The sequence below is a fragment of the Stenella coeruleoalba genome (genome assembly GCF_951394435.1).
Source record: "Stenella coeruleoalba genome assembly, chromosome: 17".
In the NCBI taxonomy this organism is placed as follows: domain Eukaryota; kingdom Metazoa; phylum Chordata; class Mammalia; order Artiodactyla; family Delphinidae; genus Stenella; species Stenella coeruleoalba.
In genome coordinates, this window is record NC_137163.1 from 20008108 (window position 1) to 20033016 (window position 24909).

The window sequence follows — 24909 nt, forward strand, 5'->3', positions numbered from 1 at the left end:
CTTGAGGTTGTTGTGTGTATCAGTAGTTCGTTTCCTTTTATTGCTAAGAAGTATTTTAAGCTATACATGCACCACAGTTGGCTGAATGATTCACCCACTGAAGGATATTTGGATGGTTTCCAGTTTGGGGCTATTAAGGAGAAAGCTGCTGTGAACATTCGTGGACAAGTTTCTGCGTGAAAACAAGTTTTCATTTCTCTGGGATAGATGCCCGAGAGTGCAATTGCTGGGTGCTAAGCCCATTTTTAGTTCTAAAAGAAACTGCCAAAGCATTTTCCAACGCGGCCGCCCCAGTTTACCATCCCACCAGCAGTACACGAGTGTTCCAGTGTCTCTGCAGCCACATCTGCACCTGTTGTCATGTGTCCTCTTGATTATAGCCGTCCTACTCGCTGTAAAGTGATATTTCCTTGTTTTGATTTGCATTTCCCTAAAGACTAATGGTTAAGTATCTTTTCATGTGCTTATTGGCACTTTGTATATTTTCTTCGGAACAATGTCTATTCACATCCTTTGCCTGTTTTTATAAATTTATTTATTTATTTATTTTGACTGCATTGGGTCTTTGTTGCCGTGTGCGGACTTTTCTCTAGTCACGGTGAGCGGGGGCTACTCTTGGTTGCGGTGCACGGGCTTCTCATTGTGGTGGCTTCTCTTGTTGTGGAGCATGGGCTCTAGGCACGTGGGCTCAGTAGTTGTGGCTCGCGGGCTCTAGAGCTCAGGTTCAGTAGTTGTGGCGCACGGGCTTAGTTGTTCCGCGGCATGTGGGATCTTCCTGGACCGGGGCTCAAACCCGTGTTTCCTGCATTGGCAGGCGGATTCTTAACCACTGTGCCACCAGGGAAGCCCCCGTTTGCCTGTTTTTAAATTGGATTATTTGTCTTTTGATTGTTGGGTTGTAAGAGTTCTTTACCTTTTCTGGATAAAAGTCCCTTGTCAGATTTATGATTTGCAAATATTTTCTCTCTTCTATAGGTTGTATTTTCACTTTCTCAATGGAAGCTGGGGGTAGAGGGAGACCGGTCTTCTCAGCTGTACTCACCTACGTTAGAACTTCTATTAGGCAGAGCTGATGGGGGTTGGTGATGGAGCAGATCTCGGCTCCGATGCTCCAGACGTTCTCAGTTCTTGCTGAGATTTGGTAGATTTTCTTGAATGAATGTTTTTCCATTTGTCATCATGACCTTAGGACAATTTCCAGAAACTTTCAATGATGCTCTTATAATTTGTACCAGTTAAATTGTTGTTTTGCTGGGAAGAGTGTCCTCAGAATTCCCTAGTGTGTCATTCTGGAAGGCCAGGCTTCCACAGTGTACTTGATACAAATGCCCTCAGGAGATGTTACACCTGAAGTCCTCATCAGTCTTTTCTAGTTATCCAATGAGTCTTTGGTAGATCTAGCAGCTGAAGAAGCATTTTCTCTACACAACATCTGCAAGACTAGAACAGTGCCTGGAACATAGTATTTCTTAAAAGAATGATTGAATAAATGAACAAGTTTAAGCACCTAGAAGGAGGTAGACATGGGGCATGGGAGAACATCAGAGAGCTGAGTGGGAGGGTACCAAATACATACGTGGCCCAATTAGAAAGATTGTCCCCTTTGCAGGCATCATTACTTCTTCAATTGTAGTACACAGTAATTCATAGGCTCACTGTCACTAGAGCCCAAGAATGAGGCTGGTCCATGGGTTGAGCATGATTAGAAATCCAAAAATCATTGTTTCAGGTTATGAGTGATTATGTTTCTATACGTCTTTGTGTGTCAATATAAATACACACATTACACATTGTGTACACGAGCAGATTTCTGTAGACACATATACACACATACATACAGTGGTTATGGAAACTTTTGGAACAGTGGGATACTCTCAAAGGGACATTCTTTTTTCTTACCTAAAAATGATAACATAAAGAATAATGGAATGTTCAAAACCATCTTTAGTCATCTTGCCCAACTGACTCATTTTGCAGATGAGGAAACTGAGGCCCAGAGAGCCCATCGTTTTGTTCTTAATCTCACAGTTTACCTAGTGGGTTCCTGATTCCAGCAGGAATGATTGTCCCTCATCTTCTGTTACCTATTATGTGAATGAACACAAGTTTCAATCATGAAGCTTTATTCACTACATCAGCAAATCTTCCTATACAACCCCTTAAAAATCAATAGCTTGAATAGCTGTCATTTGAATTTTTCCTACAAGTTTTCTGCCTTTCCTCTTGCCCACTCCTTCCCTAAAGTAAATTTTGCAACTGGCAACTTTGAAACTTGTTACAATCCAGCACATTAACAGGGTTTTACATTTTAGCAGCCTGATGATAAGGAGGTGGGGCCTTCTGTTCCAGCCCCTCAGGGGTTTCGATTCTGGGCATTTATTAAACTTTGCTGTAGCCTCAAGTATATTTGACCTTTTTATATTAAAAAAAAGTTTCAGTTTAAACTTTATACATATATATTGTGTGTATGTACATAGTTCACTCTTCTCCACTGATGAGGTAGATATTCAGACATTATCAACAGTTGAACTTGAAGATACTTGTCAATTATTTCCCTATGTTTGGTAAGGAAGAGAAGCCATTGCTATCATAATTTATTATTATTTTCATCTAGCTAGATTTGAACCCTCTTAAAAATCTTTTCTACTTGGAGGTCTATTTTGCAGTTTAATTAATGTAGCAAGGGTTTTCTTTTTTTTCTTTTTCTTTTTTTTTTTTTAAATTTTACTCTCAATGGAGATAATCCATTCACAGTGACCTTTCCTTGTGCAAATTAATTGTACACGCTTGTTTAAGTAAATGGTCCTTTGCATGACGTCTCTTCTTAATGATGGGCTTATAATCGAAAATTGGCTTATTCCCATATGCCTAGTTTGTGTGAGAATATAAAAATAGATGTGGACTTGAAAAATATAAATGTATATATCAGTATCCCCAAAAGAGGAGGGAAGAATCCAATGCCTTCAGGCTATGATTAAATTAGACTATTAGAGTCAGAAAGTGCTGGTGACATATGCTACTGTCAAAGTCACCTGTCTGCTGAGCCTGGGAGGCTCTTGAAAAAGGAGAGTGATTTCATCCTGGCTCTGAGAAACTGGGCCTTCACAGGACCTGAGCCATCTCCAGTTTCCCAAGTTTTCTTAAGCTCCAAATGAAATTTCAGCTGTGTGTTTAGGAACGTATTTGTGGAAATCATTTTTATTTTTATTTATTTATTTTTAAAAGATTTCTAGTTTAATTAATTAATTAATTTGGCCATGCTGTGTGGCCTGCGGGATCTTAGTTCCCTGACCAGGGATTGAACTCGTGTACCCTACATTGGGAGTGCAGAGTCTTAAGCACTGGACTGCCAGGGAAGTCCCTGGAAATCATTTTTAAAGTGCTAGCCCTGAATAAAATGAGAGGCTTGTTACCTTTCCTGCACTTCACCGGTATAAAGAGACAGGTGACATTCATATTACATTTTGCATTTTTTCAAGTGTAGAAACAGTGTGATACAACTAAATGGTGTTTGAGGAAGAAATCATCTCTTCTGCTGCCCAGGTTCCCACAGGCCCCACCGTTTTTTGTTTTTTTTTCCTGTTATTCCTCTTTCCCCATTTCTTGGGCTGGCTCCTTCTCTCTCACCTCCATGCCAACCATTCTTATACAGGAGTGTTTGTCTGGGGTAACAAAATGTTCTTGGTTAAAAGTAGAAACTCCAGCCTGAAGAAGAAACTAAATGTTTTGTGCTTAGAATGGAGGTTTCCTGAGTAGGTTTTAGTAGCATGGGTTTGTGGGGTAGGAAACAAGAACAGCCTTCGTTTTATTGAATGACATGGCATTAAAAAAGAACAACTAGCGGTGAGTATTTTTTAAGCTTATGGGGGCAACCTATTTTCATCCGAGACAAAAATCTGATTTGGGAAGCAAAGGCTGGGCAAGCCAAAATTTTGCTGGGACCATCAGACTTGTCTTTTATGTACTGTTTGCAAAAGGCCGTAATTGCTTTGTCCAGTGTGATGGTTCACATTTCTTCTCCTTCATGCAACAACCCTGCCCACCTCCCGCCCTGGAAAAGTGAGGCTTGCCTGTGTATCGCCCGAGTTGCTCTGGGTAATCTCTGGTAGGTGTGCACCCACCCCAGGTGTGCTGACTCACCCCTCCCCCGACCCTCTCCCCTGCCCCATTCCTAACGCGCCTTTACTTGCTCATGGCTCTTCCTCTTTTTCTAGGTATGATTATCGGGAAATGCTGCACAATGCCACTTTCTGTCTGGTTCCTCGTGGTCGCAGGCTTGGGTCTTTCAGGTTCCTGGAGGCTCTGCAGGTAAGAGACCCTGATCCTCCCCAGAATAGGGCTGAGGACTCAACGTCAGACTGGGGCGGAGTTTAACCGTAGCACTTCTCCTGGGGTCTAAGCCGAACGTGTGGTTTGCCTTAAACACCTGAAATCTGTTTTCCCAAGAAAATCTGCAACATTTTTATGAGTTGAGGGGGGCGGGCGGAGGGAGGATTTACTCCCTGCCTTTGGACATGAGGAGATCCGATGGGACTCTCAAGGGAGGGTGCGTTCTTCAGAGACGTGTTTACAAACAGAGGGCAGATCTGCTTGCCCACCAGGCAGCCGACCTGGGCTCCACGGAGACTCAGCCCTCCTCCTGGAAGCCAGTCTCAAGAGCAATGAAAATGGCTGATGGGTGGTATTTCCCAAAAGCAAAATCGTCGGTTCTGTCCCCATCTCAGTCATCACTCAGTTCCTCTAAATGCTGAGCGTGATACCCTGCAAGATAGAGGCACGCACTCAGCCCAGCTCCTCCCAGGCTCTGAAGTTCAGAGGTCCTGGAGCTGCTGGGTCTCTGCTATTAATCTTCACTTTGCAGAAATGCCTTCACCTGCTGAGACAGTTCTCCACACTTCCCACCTGGAAGTTGCAACCAGCCTTGCTTGTTGGCTAGAAAGCACGCTCTCCACCTCTCTCAGCTCCTGGACGCCTTGCTACTGTGTCCTTTCTTCCTCTGTGCTCTGCCCCGGCTGAATCTGTGCTTTTGTCGCAGTGCTTCTTAATTGCCGTCATTCTGTCGTGTCCTCTGACAGGAGAGCTTCCTTCTCTTGAAAGTCTTTTCTGGCACGTTCTATGAACCATACCATTCCTGACATTCCCCTAGCCTCTTGGGATGTTGCATGGAGCAAATTGTTCTCTGCTTTGGATTCTGAGTTATTTGCAACCAGAATTTTGTCATTAGCGTGGTGTTTCTTGGCTCTTAGGTCGCTGTGTGGGTAGTAAATTGGTACGACAGTGGTTGGGATCCCTCCACACTGAAGGGAACAAAGTTCAGATGTTTACATGGCTAGGGAAAGGTGAACACCCTGTAACAGTTTAGTCCACAAAATGCTTTATCAGGAAGGCCGAACTGTTCTTTGTTGCTCAGGACATTGGGGTGAACCACTTTGCAAGTGGGCTATGGCAGTTACACTGACAAGGCTGTTCATGTTCAAGGTGGCTTTTACGCTAGGATTTTACTGGTGAACGATTTTGTTACGTCAATAAACCTTCTTCAACGGAGGCCAGTTGCCTGCATAGAGGTAAGGTCAGCCAAACCATGTACAAGAATAGAAATGGGGTTTTCGCATTCTAGGGCAAGACTTGCAAATAGCAAAATCTCAGCTGAATACAGACAGACTTCATGTGACTTGATAATTCATAAAAGCCCACTTTTCTTCTGACCTCAGCAGTCCAGGATTCATGCAGAATTTGTACCCATTTCACCTCTGATTGGAAGGGTTCCTGCTGCCATATTCCTCACACTCACGAAGTCCCCTTCTTTGCACAGGCCGCCTGTGTCCCTGTGATGCTCAGCAATGGATGGGAGTTGCCATTCTCTGAAGTGATTAATTGGAACCAAGCTGCCGTCATAGGTGATGAGAGATTGTTACTACAGGTAAGGAAGGGGTGGTGGTGGCCTTCAACAGATCAGTGGATTATTGTTGCCCCCGTCCAGACTTTCAAAGAAGATGAATCCAAAAGATCAGCTCTGTAAAAGAAATTTTATCAGGAGAAAATTGCCTGTGTCATGGTGAATATGAAGTCATTTAACACGACATCGTTCACTTCCCAACACACAATCTGCTCAGGTCCAGGGAATATATTCAGAGAAGGAGAAGTTGCAGGTAGACCACACTGAACTCTGATACTGAGAAGAGGTGTGTATCTACCCCCCTCAATATTCAGAATGTTTAGAAATTATACCGGAGAGTTTTTGTACCATCCTGTTGCCACTTTGTACTCCTTTCCCAGTTCCGTATCTGCCTTCAGATTAATTTTCAGAAAGAGAGAGGTCTCTAGGGCTGATTCTTATACTTAGTGTTATCATTGCTCAAATGATCTAGTCTGGGTACATGAGTGAGTGTTATCTTTAAGATGTATATTTAAAAGAGCAGCCTCAAAGGAAAATGTATGTTTTTTTAAAAATGTATTTTTGGCCATTTAGATTTTTTTCCATTTAATTTTATTGTTGTAAGAACATGTAATATGAAATCTACTCGTTTAACAAATTTTGACGTGTACTCATTATGGTTGAGTGTAGGTACAGTGTGCTACAGCAGGTCTCTAAAGCTTATTCAGCTTGCTTAACTGAAGCTTTATGCCCACTTACTAGTAATTCCTCACTTCCCATCCCCCAACCCCTGGTCACCACCATTCTACTCTTTAATTCTATGAATTTAATTATTTTAGATATCTCTTATAAGTGGACTCATGAATTATTTGTCTTTCTGTGACTGGTTTATTTCACTTAGTATGATGTCCTCAAAGTTCATCCATGTTGTCTTCTATTGCAGAATTAAGACTTACTAATTATTAAAATGTCCGTATTACCCAACGTGATCCACAGATTCAAGGCAATTTCTGCCAAAATCCTAACGGCATTTGTTTTTTACAGAAATAGAAAAACAGCTCTAAAATCCATATGGAGCCAGAAAAGACCCCAAATAGCCAAATCAATCTTGAGGAAAAAGAACAAAACCAAGGAATTATAGTCCCTAATTTCAAAATATATTATAAAGCTCCGGTCATCAAAACAGTATGGTGCTGGCATAAAGACAGATATATAGACTAATGGACCAGAATACAGAGCTAAGAAATAAATCCACACATATACATCAACCAATCTTCCACAAGGATGCCTAATAAAAGTTTAAACTTCTCAAGAGCTGCCTGGGAAGGGGGATATGATACTCCCAGAAAAATCCTGGGGCAGGAATACTCAGTCACTGAGGATTTCTAAAGACCCTTTGTGCAATAATGTTTTAGCTTCAACATAAATTGCCATACTCCTTTCTCTAATATGATGGGATATTTTAATGCTTTTATTTCATGGCTTTGTACTTTATCTTGAACTATCACAAATATTTGTAAAATGATATTTTTTAATGTCCTTTTTTCAATATGCAGGAAATTCAGTTTCTAACTCTCATTAATTCTACTTCTGTGCTGCTGGCCAGTCTGCTAACTGGCTGGTGAAATAACTCAGTACTCTCCCTAAAGTAACAGTGGAATATCTGTAACCAAGAGGACCATGAATTAGGCAAGCCAAGCTGAACGCAGCTCCTAAAACATGCCTTGTGTCTGGTACTCAGATCTGTGATTTCCAAGGCCCCTGGGACCTCAGAAGCAAGAGGAGGACAAGTGATCTAGTATAGTTCTCCCCACACAGAGATGGTGTTGTGCCTAAAACATTCACTCACGACAGGCCAAACAAAAGTGATAGATGTGGTTCTTTTCCATGTTGCCTTTTTCCTTCCTCTTATGATTTTTTTTTTTTTTCTTTTTGCGGTACGCGGGCCTCTCACTGTTGTGGCCTCTCCCGTCGCGGAGCACAGGCTCCGGACATGCAGGCTCAGTGGCCATGGCTCACGGGCCTTGCCGCTCCGCGGCATGTGGGATCTTCCTGGACTGGGGCACGAACCCGTGTCCCCTGCATCGGCAGGCGGACTCTCAACCACTGCACCACCAGGGAAGCCCTCTCTTATGATTTTTAAAAACTAATGCATGCTCATTAAAGGAAATTTAGGAAAGAAAGGGAATAAAAAATACCAGCCATAATTTCTCCATTTATGTACCAGTGCTCCCATGAATTTGATGTGACTAAGTTGGGAGTCTGTCTTTGAGAACGGAGCGTGTTCCAGGATACTGAATTGTGGTTGTCTGGTCTCTACCCTTTCAGCAGAGTTGATTCCCCAGAAGCATTTCACCTTCTGAGGCAACATTTTGGCTTGATGCTGGGGATTTCGTTTTTCATTCTGCACCTACTCAAACTTGCTGGCATTTTCCTCTCTCATATGCAGTCTGTCTTTGCACAGCTGCCTCCATATTGAATGATGACTGCACTGTCATTGACAATGGTTTTAAAGAACTGGCACCCAGCCCAAATGTCTGCCCTGGGAAATGTTTTTGTTATGTTACCATTTTTCATTTCCTGTTTTAGAACAGCTCAGGTGTTTTTATTTGCATATATTCTTGTTGTCATGTCACCAAGAGAGCTTACTGTTGCTCTCCTATATCTATCTTGGTAGATTCCATTAGTTCCGTTACCATGCATGACCTTTTATTAAGACTGCACTGAGTTCTGCAACTTTGAACAATCTGGCCAAATTGGAATTAATTTATCACTTTCCCATACCTGTCTCTTGGGACAAGCAGATTAAGAACCAGTAGCCAAATGCCATTAAAATTTGGAACTCTGTCTTTTTAATCAATTGGAATTATCTTCCAGAGCACTTTGAAGAGTGCTGTCAGACACTTGTATCGTATGCACAAATGGGTAGGATATATTTCACTTGATGTAGTAACATCAAGATGTGGCTAATAGAAGAGAGGGGCTGTATTGGTAGGCTTATCTGTGCTGTCCCTTTCTGCCTTCATAACCACAGCCTACTCAGTTTTCTGGAGAGCACACAGTGATGATAGCTTTTGACATTTTTCTAATGGACTGGTTCCTCATGATCATAATGAAACAGTCTACCTGTATGACTCTTAGAAAATACCACTGACATTCAGAAGAGGGCATGATTATGGAAATTGAGGAGGGTAATTTTTTTCTAGTCTTTCTTGGGCAATCTGAGTAATTTTCTCAGTAAATAAAAATAAATGTTCTTTGGCTTATGAAGCATCCATGATCTGAATGGTTTCTCTACCTCCTTCAAGGATATTTTATTTCCACTTGACCTTGAGCTCTGGTTTCAGGCTAATGTTTCTCCTTTACCTGTTGCCTCCATGCTGCTTCAGTGTTGGGAATCCAGATACACACTTTGGGGCTGCACATTGAGTATCTGCTTCTGGACATTGCCAAAGGAAGTGAACTTGTCCTCATGTAGATACTGTGAAGCAGTTCTGTGGCTTCCCGTAAGTGTGGTCTTGAATCAAAAAATATGCTCCAGGGCTTCCCTGGTGGCACAGTGGTTGAGAGTCCGCCTGCCGATGCAGGGGACGCGGGTTCGTGTCCCGGTCCAGGAAGATCCCACATGCCGCGGAGCGGCTGGGCCCGTGAGCCATGGCCGCTGAGCCTGCGCATCCAGAGCCTGTGCTCCGCAACGGGAGAGGCCACAGCAGTGAGAGGCCCGTGTACCGCAAAAAAATAAAATAAAAAAAACTGCTCCTACTTCCTTCGCCACCACTGGAAATTCAGATGTAGTCTTAGTCACAATGCCATGGGTAACTTTCTTACTAAAGCAGCTAGCAGAGCGTTCCTGCTTCCGTCCAGGCTCCCATGCCTGTCTGATTAATTACACATTAGGGAGGCAAGCATGCAGAAAGAGGTGAGCACAAAAGGACAGTTGCTAATCACAAGGAATCTCCCCTAAGTATAGACTCCATAAATGAAATAGCCTTTGGGCTATAGGTGAAGATAGGGAGCAAACCGAGGAGACTCACCAGATACCCAGGAAGTACATTTCAGAGCTCCAGACCCAAGCAAGTTCACATGCAGACATTAAGCAATTGGTCTGTCTTTGAATATCATCACCCTTAAGTCAATAATAATAGTAGTGGTAATAATTACTTTGTTAATAAAGCTTCCCATGTGCTAGGCATTGTGCAAAGCACTTATGTGATCTTCATAACAACCTTATGATGTTAGTACTATATCCTTATGATGTTAGTACTATATCATTTTATAAGTGAAGAAATGAAATCTTTGAGAGATCATGTAACTTGTCCAGGGAAGCAGGGCTAGTAAATGGCAGAGCCAAGACTCCCACTGTGGTCTAACTCCCATGTTCCTGTGCTTAACCACTGAGTTATACTGCTAGTGAAAATGATATCCCTTTGGTGGCTTCAGATGGCCACGTTCAATTCCACTTCTATTTATTGAATAACTACAACAGGCATACCTCGCTTATGCTTCGTAGATGCTTTTTTTTTTTTTTCCAACCAATTGAAGGTTTGTGTCAACCCTGTGTTGTCAGATGATGGTTAGTGGGGACGTTTTAGTAATAAGTATTTTTTTTTTTGCGGTACGCGGGCCTCTCACCGCTGCGGCCTCACCGTCATGGAGCAACAGGCTCCAGACGCGCAGGCTCAGCGGCCATGGCTCACGGGCCCAGCCGCTCCGCGGCACGTGGGATCTTCCCGGACCAGGGCATGAACCTGCGTCCCCTGCATCGGCAGGCGGACCCTCAAACACTGCGCCACCAGGGAAGCCCCTAGTAATAAGTATTTTTAATTAAGGTAGTTACCTTGTGTTTTTAGACATTATGCTATTGCACACTTAATAGACTGTAGTGTCACGTAACTTTTATATGCACTGGGAAACCACACAAGTTTTGTGTGACTCGCTTTATTGCGATATTTGTTTTATTGTGTTGGTCTAGAGCTGAACACACAGTGTCTCTGAGGTGTACCTACACATAAAAGCCACTCTCCTAGCTATAAAATGTGTAGCAGGATGGACAGGGCATAGATCCCCCCTTAAAAATTGTGCAGCCTGGTAGAGAGCAGTGATGGTTAAACATGTATGACAGATTGTGTTAGTTTGGTGTAAGAGCTGCAGCCACAAAGAGAAGCCTGGGGAGCAGAAAGCTCTCAGGGACAGGCAGGAGATACATGCATATAGAAATGACTACCCCAGCTGCATATTAAATGGAGAGACTCAGAGACAGTCCCTAAAAAGCCTTTCCGTAGATCATTTGTAGTCCCTGGCGTGGTGTGCCTCAGAAGTGCTTGCGGGATGATGTCTCTCAGCCTTGCTGCAAGGCCGTAGCTCCTTCTCTGTAGTACTTGGTTGTCCATGGGCAGGATCAAGGATGTGTGGGAATCTGAGAAGAGAAAACAGCAAAGACTACTGTAGGAACACCCTAAGCAACTGATAAGCTGCTACCAAATCTTAGAAGCGAGCTCTAACTCCCGTGCATTTAAGGTCCTTAAAGCTGATTCCCAGTAAGTGCTGTTTGTAGCTGACACCTCTGAAGGGCCTTTCAATTTAGGGGTTGGTGATTTTTAGTAGATCTGTATGCTAGAAGCTGAAGGTTATGAAGAATAAAAGCCTAACCCAAGTGGGTTATTTTGATCAAATGGCATCTTATTGTTATCCGGTTATAGTTATTATGTGTTCACTTTGTGTTACAGATTCCTTCTACAATCAGGTCTATTCATCAGGATAAAATCCTAGCACTTAGACAGCAGACACAATTCTTGTGGGAGGCTTATTTTTCTTCAGTTGAGAAGATTGTATTAACTACACTAGAGGTAAGTGAGACCACTTGGTTCTTGGTCTTAAATAATGGTCCTTTATATGTTTCTCTCAGCCTTCTCTTTTGCTATTAGTGATGTGTAATTGGTCAAATGGGGCGAAACCGAACCTTCTGTACTTGAATGTGTCAGTTAACCCCTTTTTACCTGCTCTGCCGTGCCCAAGCAAAGACCTCCATTCTTGACAGACTCCAATGAGGAAAGCTGACATAGGAGAAATTACACTCCTTGACACAGAGATGGGCTCTGTCTTACATCATTTCAGAGACAGGTAGCTAATGACTGTCCTCCTGTCATTCACACTCAATGGCATCCTTTGAAAGCATATTTCTGGAGCCCACTTAGGAAACAGATAGTGACCAAGTAGGGGAAAATCTTCTCCCATTCTAAAAATATGAATAGTTTACTGGGTACTGTAATCCAATGGCATTAGGATACAGCCAAATTTATTCTCAAGACATATGCAGCCCAGCTAGCATCATTGCTGCAAGGATGTGTTGAGAAGAAAATCAGGATTACACCCATCTGGTACAGAAAGTGTTAAACTTTATGAGATCAGAAACTATTCTAGACAGATGGGTGCCCATCTTCGAGTTGCCTTTTTTAAGGCAGGAGGAAAAAAGGAAAGGGAAGCATGGAGATGATTAAAACCTTTGGAAGTAGAGCAGATAGCGATGGCCTGAGGCTACACCAAAGCAGCACAAAGAGCTGAGAAAAGATTTCTGGATCTGCACACTCATGAGTTACCGGAAGGAGAGCAGAGGTCCTCAGGTGAAGCACAGCATCAAGGTGATTCTGAGGGGTCCACCGCGAGAAGTAGGGGCATTTGTGGCCTCACTTTTGAAATATTTTCTTTGGAAAAGTTACTACTGCTCCAAAAGCTAATGTAATTGGCAGTATACACTATGGTAAGTCTGAAAAACACCAAGAAAACTGAAGTCATCCTGTTTTGTGCCATTGCTGTTGTCTTGCCATCCTGGGTACCAGAGCCAACTCTGGTCATACCCCAGGCACACTGTGGGGCTTACCTACCCTGAGCCTAGCCTGGGCCTCCTGCTTTTGCGGGGCCAGGCTCTATCCCAGTGTCCTCTTGTAAATGGGTTGTGTCGTTTTCATCCTGGAACTAAGTGAAAAGGGCTATTTAGGACCCAGGTTTCCCCCTGAAAGGGGATAGGGTACAATGCCTTCCAAGGGCTTCCTTATTACAAGCAAATTTCTCTTATTCCTCCAAAAGCACTCTCCTCAATGAAAATTGATTGGGTTTTTACTTCTGTACATAGCAGCAGATTTGAATACGTAATAAATTTGAACCTTTTCTTTGATCCTGTCTTCCGTCTAAGACCCTTCCTAGGTCCTTCTTAAGGAAAGTTGAATGTCACTTGTTTTGGGTTTTGTTTGTTTGTTTGTTTGCTTTTTGGAATGAGTGCTTTTTATCAAAGAAGTGCATATTCCTTTTAGAAAATAATAGAAAATACTTATAGCACAAAAATAAAATAATCTACCCATACAAATCACTATTGACATATATACACACATATAAACATATTCATTTTTTTCTATGCAAATGCATAAATATGTTGTCATTTTTAATTTAAAGAGGAGTTTTTCTATACTTAGTTTATAACCTGTTTTTTCTGCTTAATAATTATTCCTAGTATCTCATTAGATTTTACTACAGTTATTTTAATGGCTATATAATATTCCATTCATGATGTCACTTAATTCCGTTAATTAATCCCCAGTTTGAGGCTATTAAAATTGTTTCTGGTTTTCAATTATTATATACATCATTGAAGCTAATAGCCTCAGTGCCAAGTTGTTGTGCAGATTCAAGATTACTTCCTTAGGATAAATTCCTTGAATTCAAAGTCCTGGCTCAAACAATATGCCAAATGCTAAGATTTCGAATATGAACTGTCAATTTTCCTGCAATAGAATTCAACTAATTTATATTCCCTCCAGCTTAGATGAGAGAACCTATTTTAATTATATTTATTTTTTTCACTTTCACCATATTGGACATTATATCCTTAAAAATGATAAGTCATTATTTTCTTGAGATCTTAGTAAGAATGAATATTTCTTGTATGTTTCTTGCTCAGGCAGCTCACAAAGAAAGAAATAGAAATGGCCACAACGTTGTCCCGCTTTTCTCATTAATTTTTAAGAGCTTATTAGGTTTAAAAAGATTAACCTTTGATTCTTTTGTAGCGAATATTCCCCCCAATTTGTGGTATGCTTTCTGTTTTGTTTATCATGGGGCAATCTTTTCATCTCCAGCTTTTCCATTTGCTACTGTTCAGAAAGGACTTTTTGACCCATAATTTTATTTATGTGCAACACACGTACACATTAGTATTTTCTAGTACTTTCATGGTTAATTTTTTACATTTAACTATTTAATCCAATTTACTTTTATATATGGTCTGTGTTGAAAAAGCTAAACTTTTTTTTTTTTTGACAAATTTTTCTGCCGTTGCTCCAATACATTTCCTTCTTTTTTTTTTTTTTTTGCCATACCACACAGCTTATGGGATCTTAGTTCCCAGACCAGGGATTGAATCCAGGCCCTCGGCAGTGAGAGCACAGAGTCCTAACCACTGGACTGCCAGGGAATTCCCCTGATATATTTCTTAAGTGATTCTTTCCTCAGTGTTTTCACATGCCACTTTTATGCATTTTTGGCTATACATCCAGACCACATGTTTTCATTTTTTTCACCCTATATTCCATCCCTTAGTGAACCTCTATTTATTTAACCAATCTGCTATTGCTGACTATTAATGTTATTTCTAATTATTTCTTTTTTAGAGATAGAGATATCTTTATCCAACCAATGCCCTTCTACATGTATCTTAGACTATGTCTTTATTTCTTTAGATGGAGTCCTTGAAATGAGATTACTCAACCCAAGAGTCCAGGCATGACTAAGACTCATGATAGGTATTGCCAAATTACTCTTCAAAGAGGTTGAATCAATCTAGATTCTCACAGGCCATCTGGGGGACACCCTCTCTTACTATATCCTTGTCAGCCTTCAGAATCATAATTAAAACACACACACAGCTTTGTTAATTCGCCAGATGAAAGATGGTGTCTCATTAATTACATTTCTTTTGAGTATGGTTTATTGCATAGCTCTGGTCTCTTGCCTATTAAGTTAGCAGAACTCAATTATCTTATAATAACAGTTGGATGTGTTATATTCACCAGCATAGGATCTTAAGTCAAGCTGTTTTCATCTCTGTGACTGGAAAGCCGTTTTCCCCTTCGATTTGAGCCATGCAGTTCTTTAGAGACACAGTGTTTTTGTTTTTTGTTTTTTTTCTTAATAGATCTTTATTGGAGTATAATTGCTTCACAATACTGTGTTAGTTTCTGTTGTACAACAAAGTGAATCAGCCATATGCATACGTATGTCCCCATATCCCCTCCCTCTTGAGCCTCCCTCCCACCCTCCCTATCTCACCCCTCTAAGTCATCGCAAAGCACCAAGCTGATCTCCCCGTGCTATGCGGCTGCTTGCCACGAGCTATCTATTTTACATTCGGTAGTATATATAAGTCCATGCCACTCTCTCACTTCGTCCCAGCTTACCCTTCCCCCTCCCTGTGTCCTCACGTCCATTCTCTACATCTGTGGCTTTATTCCTCTCCTGTCCCTAGATTCTTCATAACCTTTTTTTTTTTTCAGATTCCATATATACGTGTTAGCATACAGTATTTGTTTTTCTCCTTCTGACTTACTTCACTCTGTATGACAGACTCTAGGTCCATCCACCTCACTACAAATAACTCAATTTCATTTCTTTTTATGGCTGAGTAATATTCCATTGTATACATGTGCCACATCTTCTTTATCCATTCATCTGTCCACAGACACTTAGGTTGCATCCATGTCCTGGCTATTGTAAATAGTGCTGCAGTGAACATTGTGGTACATGTCTCTCTCTATTTTTTTTCTAATTTTTGAATTTTATTTTTTTTTATACAACAGGTTCTTATTAGTTAACCACTGTATACATATTAGTGTATATATATCAATCCCACTCTCACAATTTATCCCACCACACCCCTCTGCCACTTTCCCACCTTGGTGTCCGTACGTTTGTTCTCTACATCTGTGTCTCTATTTCTGCCCTGCAAACTGGTTCATCTGTACCACTTTTCTAGGTTCCACATATATGTGTTAATATACGGTATTTGTTTTTCTCTTTCTGACTTACTTCACTCTGTATGACAGTCTCTAGATCCATCCACGTCTCTACAGATGACCCAATTTCGTTCCTTTTTATGGCCGAGTAATATTCCATTGTATATATGTACCACATCTTCTTTATCCACTCGTCTGTCAGTGGACATTTAAGTTGCTACCATGACCTGGCTGTTGTGAATAGGGCTGCAATGAACATTGGGGTGCATGTGTCTTTTTGAATTATGGTTTTCTCTGGGTATATGTCCAGGAGTGGGATTGCTGGGTCACAGGGTAATTCTATTTTTAGTTTTTTAAGGAACCTCCATACTGTTCTCCATAGTGGCTGTATCAATTTACATTCCCACCAACACTGCAGGAGGGTTCCCTTTTCTGCACACCCTCTCCAGCATTTGTTGTTTCTAGATTTTCTGATGATGCCCATTCTAACTGGTGTGAGGTGATACCTCATTGTAGTTTTGATTTGCATTTCTCTGATAATGAGTGATGTTGAGCAACTTTTTATGTGCTTCTTGGCCATCTGCATGTCTTCTTTGGAGAAATATCTATTTAGGTCTTCAGCCCATTTATGACTGGGTTGTTTGTTTTTTTTAATATTGAGCTGCATGAGCTGCTTATATATTTTAGAGATTAATCCTTTGTCCGTTGATTTGTTTGCAAATATTTTCTCCCATTCTGAGGGTTGTATTTTCGTCTTGTTTGTAGTTTCCTTTGCTTTGCAAAAGCTTTTAAGTTTCATTAGGTCCCATTTATTTATTTTTGTTTTTATTTCCATTATTCTAGGAGGTGGATCAAAAAAGATCTTGCTGTGATTTATGTCAAAGAGTGTTCTTCCTATATTTTCCTCTAAGAGTTTTATAGTGTCCAGTCTTACATTACGTCTCTAATCCATTTTGAGTTTGTTTTTGTGTATGGTGTTAGGGAGTGTTTTAATTTCATTCTTTTACATGTAGCTGTCCAGTTTTCCCAGCAGCACTTATTGAAGAGGCTGTCTTTTTTCCATTGTATATCCTTTCCTCCTTTGTCATAGATTAGTTGACCATAGGTGTGTGGGTTTATCTCTGGGTTTCTATCCTGTTCCATTGTTCTATATTTCGGTTTTTGTTCTAGTACCATATTGTCTTGATTACTGTAGCTTTGTAGTATAGTCTGAACTCAGGGAGTCTGATTCCTCCAGCTCCATTTTTTTTCGCCAACACTGCTTTGGCTATGCAGGGTCTTTTTTGTCTCCATACAAATTTTAAGATTTTTTGTTCTAATTCTGTAAAAAATTCCATTGGTAGTTTGATAGGGATTGCATTGAATCTGTAGATTGCTTTGGGTAGTATCATCATTTTCACAATACCGATTCTTCCAATCCAAGAAAATGGCATATCTCTCCATCTGTTTGTATCATCTTTAATTTCTTTCATCAGTGTCTTATAGTTTTCTGCATACAGGTCTTTCGTCTCCCTGGGTAGGTTTATTCCTAGGTATTTTATTGTTTCTGTTGCAATGGTAAATGGGAATGTTTCCTTAATTTCTTTTTCAGATTTTTTATCATTAGTGTATAGGAATGCAAGAGATTCCTGTGCATTAATTTTACATCCTGCAACTTTACCAAATTCATTGATTAGCTCTAGTATTTTTCTGGTGGCATCTTTAGGATTCTCTGTGTATAGTATCATGTCATCTGCAAACAGTGACAGTTTTACTTCTTCTTTTCTAATTTGTATTCCTTTTATTTCTTTTTCTCCTCTAATTGCCATGGCTAGGACTTCCAAAACTATGTTGAATAATAGTGGCGAGAGTGGTCATCCTTGTCTTGTTCCTGATCTTAGCAGAAATGTTTTCAGTTTTTCACCATTGGGTATGATGCTTGCTGTGGGTTTGTCATATATTGCCTTTATTATGTTGAGGTAGGTTCCCTATATGCCCGTTTTCTGGAGAGTTTTTATCATAAATGGGTGGTGAATTTTGTCAGAAGCTTTCTCTGCATCTATTGAGATGATCGTATGGTTTTTATACCTTAATTTATTAATGTGGTGTATCACATTGATTGATTTGTGTATATTGAAGAATCCTTGGGATAAATCCCACTTGATCATGGTGTATGATCCTTTTACTGTGTTGTTGGATTCTGTTTGCTGGTATTTTATTCAGGATTTTTGCATCTATGTTAATCAGTGATATTGGTCTGTAATTTTCTTTTTTTGTTGTATCTTTTTCTGGTTTTGGTATCAGGATGATGGTGGCTTCGTAGAATGAATTTGGGAGTGTTTCTCCCTCTGCAATTTTTTGGAAGAGTTTGAGAAGGATCGGTGTTAGCTCTTCTCTAAATGTTTGATAGAATTTTCCTGTGAAGCCATCTGGTCCTGGACTTTTGTTTGTTGGAAGATTTTAAATTACGGTTTCAATTTCATTACTTGTGATAGTTTTGTTTATATTTTCTGATTCTTCCTGGTTCAGTCTTGGAAAATCGTACGTTTCTAAGAATTTGTCCATTTCTTCATGGTTGTCCATTTTATTGGCATATAGTTGTTTGTAGTCTCTTATAATCCTTTGTATTTATGTGGTGTCAGTTGCAATTTCTCCTTTTTCATATCTAACTTTATTGATTTGCATCCTCTCTCGTTTTTTCTTGATGAGTCTGGCTAAGGGTTTATCAATTTTTTTTATCTTCTCAAAGAACCAGCTTTTAGTTTTATTGATCTTTGCTATTGTTTTCTTCATTGCTATTTCATTTATTTCTGCTCTGTGCTTTATAATTTCTTTCTTTATACTGACTTTGGGTTTTCTTTGTTCTTCTTTCTCTAGTTGCTTTAAGTGTAGGATTAGATTGTTTATTTGAGATTTTTTTTGTTTCTTGAGGTGAGATTGAATTGCTATAAACTTCCCTCTTAGAACTGCTTTTGCTGCATCCCATAGGTTTGGGTCGTCATATTTTCATTTGTTTCTAGGTATTTTTTAATTTCTTCTTTGATTTCTTCAGTGATCTCTTGATTATTTAGTAGTGCACTGTTTGGCCTCCATGTATTTGTGTTTTTTACAGTTTTTTTTCCTGTAATTGATTTCCAGTCTCATAGTGTTGTGGTCAGAGAAGATGCTTGATATGATTTCAATTTTCTTAAATTTTCCGAGGCTTGATGTGTGACCCAAGATGTGATGTATCCTGGAGAATGTTCCGTGTGCATTTGAGAAGAAAGTGTATTCTGCCACTCTTGGGTGGAAATTCTGTAAATATCAGTTAAATCTATCTGTTCTATTATGTCATTTAAAGTATGTGTTTCCGTATTTATTTTCTGTTTGGATGATCTGTCTATTGGTGTAAGTGGGGTGTTAAAGTCCCCTACTATTACTGTGTTACTGTTGATTTCGCCTTTCATGGTTGTTAGCATTTGCCTTATGTATTGAGGTGCTCCTATGTTGGGTGCGTAAACATTTATAATTGTTATATCTTCTTCTTGGATTGATCCCTTGATCACTGTGTAGTGTCCCTCCTTATCTCTTGTAACAATCTTTATTTTAAAGTCTATTTTATCTGATACGAGAATTGCTACTCCAGCTTTCTTTTGGTTTCCATTTACAGGGAATATCTTTTTCCATCCCTTCACTTTCAGTCTGTATGTGTCCCTAGGTCTGAAGTGGGTCTCTTGTAGACAGCATATATATGGGTCTTGTTTTTGTATCCATTCAGTCAGTCTGTGTCTTTTGGTTAGGGCATTTAATCTATTTACATTTAAGGTTATTATCGATATGTATGTTCCTATTACCATTTTCTTAATTGTTTTGGGTTTGTTTTTGTGGGTCTTCTTCTCTTGTGTTTCCCACCTAGAGAAGTGTCTTTAGCATTTGTTGTAAAGCTGGTTTAGTGGTGCTGAATTCTCTTAGCTTTTGCTTGTCTGAAAAGCTTTTCAGTTCTCTGTCAAGTCTGAATGAGATCCTTGCTGGGTAGAGTAATCGTGGTTGTAGTTTCTTCCCTTTCATCACTTTAAGTATATCCTGCCACTCCCTTCTGGCCTGCCGAGTTTCTGCTGAAAAATCAGCTGATAACCTTATGGGGATTCCTTTGGATGTTATTGTTTGTTTTTCCCTTGCTGCTTTTAATATTTTTTCTTTAAATTTAATTTTTGTTAGTTTGATTAATATGTGTCTTGGTGTATTTTTCCTAGGGTTATCCTGTATGGGACTCTCTGTGCTTCCTGGACTTGGGTGACTATTGCCTTTCCCATGTTAGGGAAGTTTTTGACTATAATCTCTTCAAATATTTTCTCAGACCCTTTCTTTTTCTCTTCTTCTTCTGGGACCCCTATAATTTGAATGTTGGTGCTTTTAGCATTGTCCCAGATGTCTCTGAGATTTTCTTCAATTCTTTTCATTCTTTTTTCTTTATTCTGCTCCTTGGCAGTTATTTCCACCATTTTGTCTTCCAGCTCACTTATTTGTTCTGCCTCAGTTATTCTGTTATTGTTTCCTTCTAGTGTATTTTTCATTTCAGTTATGGTGTCGTTCATCTCTGTTTGTTTGTTCTTTAGTTCTTCTATATCTTTGTTAAACATTTCTTGTATTTTCTCAATCCATGCCTCCATTCTATTTCCGAGATCCTTATCATCTTTACTATCATTACTCTGGAGTCTTTTTCAGGTAGATTGCCTATTTCCTCTTCATTTATTTGGTCTTGTAGGTTTTTACCTTGCTCCTTCATCTGTGACATAATTTTTTGCCCTCTCTCTCTCTCTCTTTATTTTTTGAGTGGGATTGTGTTCCTGTCTTATTGGTTGTTTGGCCTGTGGATTCCAACACTGGAGTTTGTAGGCTATTGGGTAGAGCTGGGTCTTGGTGCTGAGATGAGGACCTCTGTGAGACCTCAGTCCGATGAATACTCCCTGGGGTCTGAGGTTCTCTGTTAGTCCAGTGGTTCGGACTCAGAGTTCCCACCGCAGGAGTTTCGGCCCAATCCCCTTCTTGTGAACCAAGATCCCGCAAGCCATGTGGGGTGGCAAAAAAAAAAAAAAGAGAGAGAGAACATAAAGTAAAAAATAAAATTAGACTAGGAAACTAACAGATATGTTAGAAAGAATATGAAAATAAAAATATAGGTGAATCAACAACCGGAAGGTACAGCAGTACCATAATAGTGAAAAAGCGGAGGAGGGGGAAAAAAAGTCGGGGGAGGCCTTGGCTGTGCGGGGTGGGGCCTAAGCAAGGGTGAGGTTTGGGTGGTGGGCGGGGCCAATGCTCAGGACCCACAGGCCCTGGGGCCTGTGGGAAGTCGGGCTCAGGCTGAAGGAACAGAAGGGACCCAGCTGTGCCCCCCACCCTGGTCTCAGAGGACAGGGGACCTCACCTGGCAGCCCAGCAGGCTTCCTGGGCTTGAGTGGGCGGGGCAAATGCCCTCCTCTCCTCTCCTGCTCCTCCAGTCCCAGAGAGCCCCTCCCGCCTACCTCTCCTGATCTCCCCTGGCCTCCCCCCTATGCCCCCAGGACCAATGTGGCTGGGGGGAGGGGGGATCTTGGAGGGCAGGGGACCAGCCTGGGAGCTCAGCAGGCTCCCCAGGCCCGAGTGGGCGGGGCAAACGCCCTCCTATGCCCCCAAGGACCCATGCGGCCTGGAGCACAGTTGTTTTTAGAACACTCTAACCATATACTTCATTCAAATTTATTGCAACTGACAAAAACTCCTCATATAGTTCCAAAATTGGATTTTAACAATTTGACCTCTCAGCTGAATTGCATGAGAGATACCATCCAGTTTCCCTTTTTAATCCAGAGCTTAGATTACCCCAGGATCCAATGTAAACAGAAAAGCAGAGAAAAATACCAGAAAATGCCATCCACATACCCAGATAAACAACCAATATGTTCATAAGAACGATTTAACTATCACAAATCAAAAATTCCTACTTGAGATAATATGTCCTTCAGTTCCTGCTGGAGTGCCTATGGTCAGGGTAATGCAGCATTACCCTTGGACAACGTACATTTGAAGATCCCTTGTTCGGGGATGCTCTACCCGGAGACTCTTTCTTCCTTACGTGCTGTATTCTGAGTCGCGGGAAGGGAATTACTTGCTCTTTGGTGATTATGAGCCTTAGAGCTGTAGGTAGTGCTTAGATACCGTTGGAAACAGGACACCTCATCTTTCTTTCCAATGCCAGGGTCAAGTTGTTAGTACGTTCAGCTGTGCTGCACTCTCTCCTGCTTGGGATTTGCCTAGTATTTCTAGTCTGCTTGAAACTTCCTAATTCTGCACCTTGGAATTAAGGAGCTATTTAATAAGAGCTAGGCTCTTCGGAGCTCATTTTTTGGTGCAAATTGAGAAGTAATGATAGAGACAATGATCAAATACTGCAAAGACAGTGTTCTTGGATTCCATTATTTGTCAGAATACTGCACAACAGTAACCTGGCACTAAGGATTGAACCTTAGGAGCTCAGTCAGAATCAGGGTGAGCAAAAGAAAATGGCATGCAATGGTAATGACATATGAAAACAGCTCACAGTAGCTTGGAAACACAATTTTAAGTGCTGTTTTATGAAGGGTTGTCTGTTTCTCTCTTCACTTATCTAACCATATGCACATTCAGACCATAGTATTATTGATGCCGTTGTATAAGGAAAGTTTAAAATCAGTGAGAGAATAGAAATAGGAGATTTTGCTTTGGTTTGGAATGAGGTGGCATATGGTGGCACTGCGTGTATTAGGCAACATTGTATTGGTCAAAAGACAGAGTCAGGGCTTCCCTGGTGGCGCAGTGGTTGAGAGTCCGCCTGCCGATGCAGGGGACACGGGTTCGTGCCCCGGTCCGGGAAGATCCCACATGCCGCGGAGCGGCTGGGCCCGTGAGCCATGGCCGCTGAGCCTGCGTGTCCGGAGCCTGTGCTCCGCAAAGGGAGAGGCCACAACAGTGAGAGGCCTGCGTACTGCAAAAAAAAAAAAAAGAGAGAGACAGAGTCAAGGCCACCTAGAATGACTGGAACCTATAATCAATTGTCCATTATTTTAAAAATAGATGGCACATAAAAATGAAAAATAAGGAGCCTGTCATTCTTCCCTTTGAATTCATGTTAATAAGAAATATCATCCTTATTGAGGGTGCCATTTGGGGCTGTAAGGAAAAAAATTCTGTGTAAACTTTTTGTGCCTGTGTTTGCGTGTATGTATGTGTTGATTTTCTTTATAGTGTCCAACGTTTCAATATGATGTCTTCATTCACAGCGTTTGAGAGTGAGTACTAAGGGCCCTGAAAGGCTCCTGGGAGCTGTCCAGTGTAGCAATAGGGAGAATTGGACATTAGGAGAGGGACAAAATGACCTTTCTATTTGGTGAAATGAGATCCATACTCTGTCAGTCTTTTGGTAAGGCAAGTTGATATCAACATTTCAGAAAGACATTTGGTAATACGTATGAACAGCCTTTAAAGTGTTCATACCCTTTGACAAAATCCTAAAGCATCAGTCCTAAATGTGGAAAGTTTTAACTCATAAATATGTTCATTGCTTTGCGTGGAAATAATTGCACTATTGTTGGACATTTAGGATAAGTAAACCATGAATGCTATGAATAATATGGAAAGATCTATAATGTATAATATCTGTGATAGTATAGCTGTGTAAAAATAGAAATGGAAAAATCCATGCCTAGAAAATGAACACAGGAATGAGATTTTTTTAAAAACTCAAGTCTTAAGTATGAAGATTTAGGCAACTTTTCCTAATAGATTCTGAAACATTGTTATAATTAATGTGATATATTACTGCTTATTACATATGAGGCTAGTTAGTCATAAAGGTGGCAAATTGCTTAACCTGAGTTAACTTCCACATTTGCTATTGCTCTTATACCTTTGCTGATATCACCCTGTTTGAAGAGAATATAAAATGCTTTTTGAAACTTCCGAGGAATACTATAACTTATATCCTTGTCTTCAAAAAGATGACAATGTTGTGATACTGAATCAAAAAGAGTCAATGACATTGAGAATCACACCACCCAGAGACCCAAAGTGAATAGGGACCCAATTTGTGACATCTCTGACTTCCATGTCACTTGTATGTAAGTCGGATTTATGACACCATCCATTGTCAATGTTTTCTGTGTCTTGATATCCAAACTTATTTAAGCAGCCACATGCTAGAAGGGACATGAATTTGGAAAGCAAAAAAAGGGAGGATCTAAATGGAAACCTATAAAGGAAAATAAGTAGACAGTAGAATTGGAAGGTACAAATAATTAAAAACTGGAATAAATGGTGTACAAAGTGAAATTGCTAGCCATGTAAAAACCCTGCACAACCATGACAATTTTCTTACAATTAATGCGTAGACAATAACATTTTAACACATCTCTGTTGAACCACAAAGAGCAAACATTAACGCTTGAGCAAGGTTCCTAAAATCTTCCCCAAATTAGAAACCTCTGCCAATCCATATAAAATGAGCAGTTTTGATCTGGGGAAAAGAGAAAATGCAGAAATCATTGAACTAAGATATTTGAGTTCTTCTAAATTTCCTCCTTGCTTCCTTCTCTCTCATTAAGAAATATAAACACAATCAGGTTTGCAAAGATAAATGCAGCTGATTTTATTACTTGTGTAGTCACCATGTGGGATGAGATGAGGGTGGTAATAACTTTAGCAAATAATACAACTCCGTTTAAAATGGTCTGTACTTAAAATCACATTGCATTAAATGGGGACCTGGAAAATGATGGTTTAGGTCTTAAATCTCTAAAGATATATGCCAGGCTTTTTTTTTTTTTTTAAGTACAAAAAAATTGCTGAAAACATGAAATTCTGTATCAAGTTAATTATTTGCCAAATCATATCTTAATGGGTGGATGGTATAATTACAAGAGTTTGAAAGTCCACTGTAAAGTGGACTAATCACATTCATCTGACAAATGATTTGGGATGGGAGAATGTTTGACTCTAAATGTAGAATTTAATGATCTGCAAGGTCTTCAAGTCCAAAGAAACTAATGAACTAGCTTGACT

At 40.4% G+C, this 24909-nt stretch overlaps 1 protein-coding gene across 3 annotated transcripts in view; it reads left to right on the forward strand.

Moving 5' to 3' along the window:
- Positions 1-24909, forward strand: part of EXT1 (exostosin glycosyltransferase 1) — a 312385-nt gene that overhangs the window by 243758 nt on the left and 43718 nt on the right. For all 3 annotated transcript variants that reach the window (XR_013824710.1, XM_079902303.1, XM_079902302.1), the window contains exons 2-4: positions 4215-4308; positions 5813-5920; positions 11602-11721. Coding sequence is in view for 2 of the 3 variants with exons in the window: in XM_079902303.1 (XP_079758429.1) it covers positions 4215-4308; positions 5813-5920; positions 11602-11721 (322 nt within the window). In the remaining variant the exon portion in view is untranslated. The remainder of the gene's footprint in view (positions 1-4214; positions 4309-5812; positions 5921-11601; positions 11722-24909) is intronic.